At 60.1% G+C, this 3338-nt stretch overlaps 1 protein-coding gene across 3 annotated transcripts in view; it reads left to right on the forward strand.

Annotated features, from left to right (window-relative positions):
• SP1 (Sp1 transcription factor) overlaps nucleotides 1-3330 on the forward strand; it is a 13984-nt gene extending 10654 nt beyond the window's left edge. For all 3 annotated transcript variants that reach the window (XM_027910354.1, XM_027910355.1, XM_027910356.1), the window contains 3 exons: nucleotides 1109-1277; nucleotides 1684-1883; nucleotides 2896-3330. In XM_027910354.1, coding sequence (XP_027766155.1) covers nucleotides 1109-1277; nucleotides 1684-1883; nucleotides 2896-3212 — 686 coding nt within the window. In that variant the 3' untranslated portion in view covers nucleotides 3213-3330. The remainder of the gene's footprint in view (nucleotides 1-1108; nucleotides 1278-1683; nucleotides 1884-2895) is intronic.
• Nucleotides 3331-3338: the final 8 nt, after the last annotated feature.

Consider the following 3338-nt stretch of genomic DNA (forward strand, 5'->3'; position numbering starts at 1 on the left):
CTGAGCATGGGACCCTGCCTGGCTCCTCCGTGGAGTTTTACCTGGGTACCACTGACTCTAAATCTGCCCTCAGATCCATCAGCATCTGTTAAGAGATTACTCAGCCTGTCATCCCCACTCTGGCTCCTCAGCAGGAACAGGATCGAGGAGTGGAGCTGGAAGGGAAATATCCCACGTGTGGGGCTGGGATTGGGGAGGTGGCAGAGCGATAAACCAGCGGTAAACTCGGAGAGGCTTCAACTCTGCCCCGGGGTCTCCATAGGGGTGGGTTCTGTTCCTCTGGGAGCTCATCACCACTGCCCTGCACTTCCCTGGCTCTTGGAGTCAGGAATTGCTCCCTGGGAGAAAGGGGGGGGGATCATCTCCACCAGCGGTACCAGATGATTTCTCAACTTTGTGTGTCTTTATGCCGCTCCATAATGGCTTTAATTACCCTACTGACAGCGTTGTCGCTGATGGATGCTGCTCTTCCACAGCCTACTTTATTTATCCCTGCTTTTCTTTGGGATGGAGGGCTGGCAGGAGGGTTCCCATCTGCTCTGTGGGTTGGTGTTTGCATCAGGTGTAAGCGTGAGGCACGTTTGGAAAGGCAAAACTGCCCCTTTGAACCCAAAACACCCCCGGGGCCGAAGGGCCCTGGGTGATGCCAGCGGTGTGGTGGGATTTGGGGAACCCCAGGTTTGCCTCAGCGGTGTTGGACGGGCAGGACCCAACATGGATGTGGCTCCAGCTGGAATTTTGCTGGTTTTTTGGGCTGGAATAGCTGCAATAACTGGCGGGGCAGGTGGCTGGAGGGAGGCAGGGGGCTGTTTCTCCGGAGAGATGCGGCTCCCACCTTTCCCCTGGACACAAATCAGAGGACTGGACCAAAACTGGGGGGAGAGGGATGTGGGTGAGCTGAGGAGCCTCCACTGTGCTGTGGGGCTGTGGAGGGCAGGGAGAGCCTCAGGGCTTTAGGGGAATGCTGGGAGCCTGAGCAAAGCCGAGGGAGAAGGGTGGCTTTAATAACTCACTACAACTCGGCCAAGATGAGACCCTCCCAGCTTTGCGGGAAGGCTCCTCTCTCCCAGGTGCCATAACTCTCATGGAACCTGCCCTTCTCTTCCAGGTGACCACGGAGCTCAGCTGGGCCTGCACGGTGCCAGTGGGGACGGGCTGGGGGACGAGAGCACGGCCGTGGAGGAGGGAGAGACCAGCCCCGACCCCCAGCCCCAGCAGGGACGGAAAACACGGAGGGAAGCCTGTACCTGTCCCTACTGCAAAGAAGGAGAGGGCAGGTGAGCTGCTTCCCCATGGATCTGGCATTCCCAATGGAATTATTTAGCTTGGAAGGTGCCCCCTGAGGTCGCCGTGTCCGGCTGTTCCCCCAGCGCTGCCAAGGCCACCACTGACCCATGTCCCCAAGTGCCACATCCCCACCTCCACCTGGGCACCCCCCAGGTCCATTTCCAGCTTTCCAGCCACAGTTGCCCGTTCCTAGAGTGTCCCACAGGGCTGTTGTGACCCAAGGGCAGGACCTGGCGCTTGGCCTGGTTGAACCTCACACCGTGGGCCCAATCCCATCGATCCCACGGCTCCAGCCAGTCCTGATCCCCCTGCAGAGCCCTCCACATTCCCCCCCCACAGCTCAGTGTCACCCGTTTCAAGGCAAAAAGAGAAGCAAAACCTTTTTAATCTTCGCAGGAGCTCTGGGGATCCAGGTAAAAAGAAGCAGCACATCTGCCACATCCCAGGCTGCGGGAAGGTGTACGGGAAGACCTCCCACCTGCGGGCCCACCTGCGGTGGCACACGGGCGAGAGGCCCTTCATCTGCACGTGGGTGCTGTGCGGGAAGCGCTTCACCCGCTCTGACGAGCTGCAGCGGCACAAGCGCACGCACACAGGTAGGGCCAGGGGGTGCTGGGGGGGTTGGGGGGGTTGGGGGGGCTGGTCCTGGCACTCCAGGGAATCCTGGAATCTCTCCCAGCAACATCCGCTCCCGGCCTGGAAGTGCCGCCATCCCAAAATCCCGACCCACCACCACCACCACCACCACCAGCCCCCTCCCAGGGTTGTGGAAACCCCTGAGATGAGCTCGGGAGGGTGGTGACAGCACTGAGGGTGTGGGGTCAATCCCTCACCTCCGAGAGTTGGATTTGGTGAGCCTTGTGGGGCCCTTCCGACTCGATATTCTGTGAAGTTGTCTTGCATCCCCAGAGGGCCCGTCCACACCCCCACCACTCTCAGGGGAAAAGAACCTCCTCCCAAAATCCCATCTAGCTTCCCCCCACCCCCACATGGTCCCACAACCCATCTCCCTCCTCAGCAACCCCCTGCCACGATCCCAAAATCCCAACCCCTGTGAGTGTTCTGAGATGAGCTCAGTGGGTTGGTGACAACACCGAGGTTGTGGGTTCAATCCTTCACCTCCAAGAGTTGGATTTGGTGATCCTTGTGGGGTCCGTCCAACTCAATATTCTGTAAAATTGCATCTCTGAAACGCTCTTGAGTCCCCAGGGAGCCTGTCCAGGGCCCCACCACTCTCAGGGGGAGGAACCATTTCCCAAAATCCCCACATGATCCCAACAACCCATCTCCCTCCCCAGCAACCCCTGCCACGATCCCAAAATCCCAACCCCTGTGAGTGTTCTGAGACGAGCTCAGTGGGTTGGTGACAATATCAGGGTGGTGAGTTCAATCCTTCAGCTCCAAGAGCTGGATTTGGTGATCCTGGCGGGGCCCTTCCAACTCGAAATTCTGGGAAGTTACATCTTTCAAACGCTCTTGTGTCCCCAGGGGGCCTGTCCAGGGCCCCACCACTCTCAGGGGGGGAAGAACCTTTTCCCAAAATCCCATCTCTCTTCCCCCTCCGGGATCCCTCACCCACCCCCTCCTCCTCTCCCTCCCACCCCCCAGGGGAGAAGAAATTCGCCTGCCCGGAGTGCCCCAAACGCTTCATGCGCAGCGACCACCTCTCCAAGCACATCAAGACCCACCAGAACAAGAAGGGAGGGGCCACCAACGTGGCCATGAACGTCTCGGCCGTCCCCATGGACACGGCGGCCTCGGCCGAGGGCAACGGCGGGGCCACGCCCTCGGCCCTCATCGCCACCAACATGGTGGCCATGGAGGCCATTTGCCCCGAGGGCATCGCCCGCCTGGCCAGCAGCGGCATCAACGTCATGCAGGTGGCCGACCTTCAGTCCATCAACATCAGCGGCAACGGCTTCTGAGCCCCGGGCGTGAGCGCGAGGGGCCCTGGGGCGCCTCCAGCACTAAAACCCTGCGACCGACCGGGATCGCCGCCGCCTCCGGGGCCGCCGACCACACTCGAAGGCCAGAGCTATATATATATATAT

This window comes from Empidonax traillii, unplaced genomic scaffold (genome assembly GCF_003031625.1).
Source record: "Empidonax traillii isolate 1590-97213 ecotype Southwest subspecies unplaced genomic scaffold, ASM303162v1 scaffold3261:size17127, whole genome shotgun sequence".
Lineage (NCBI taxonomy): Eukaryota > Metazoa > Chordata > Aves > Passeriformes > Tyrannidae > Empidonax > Empidonax traillii.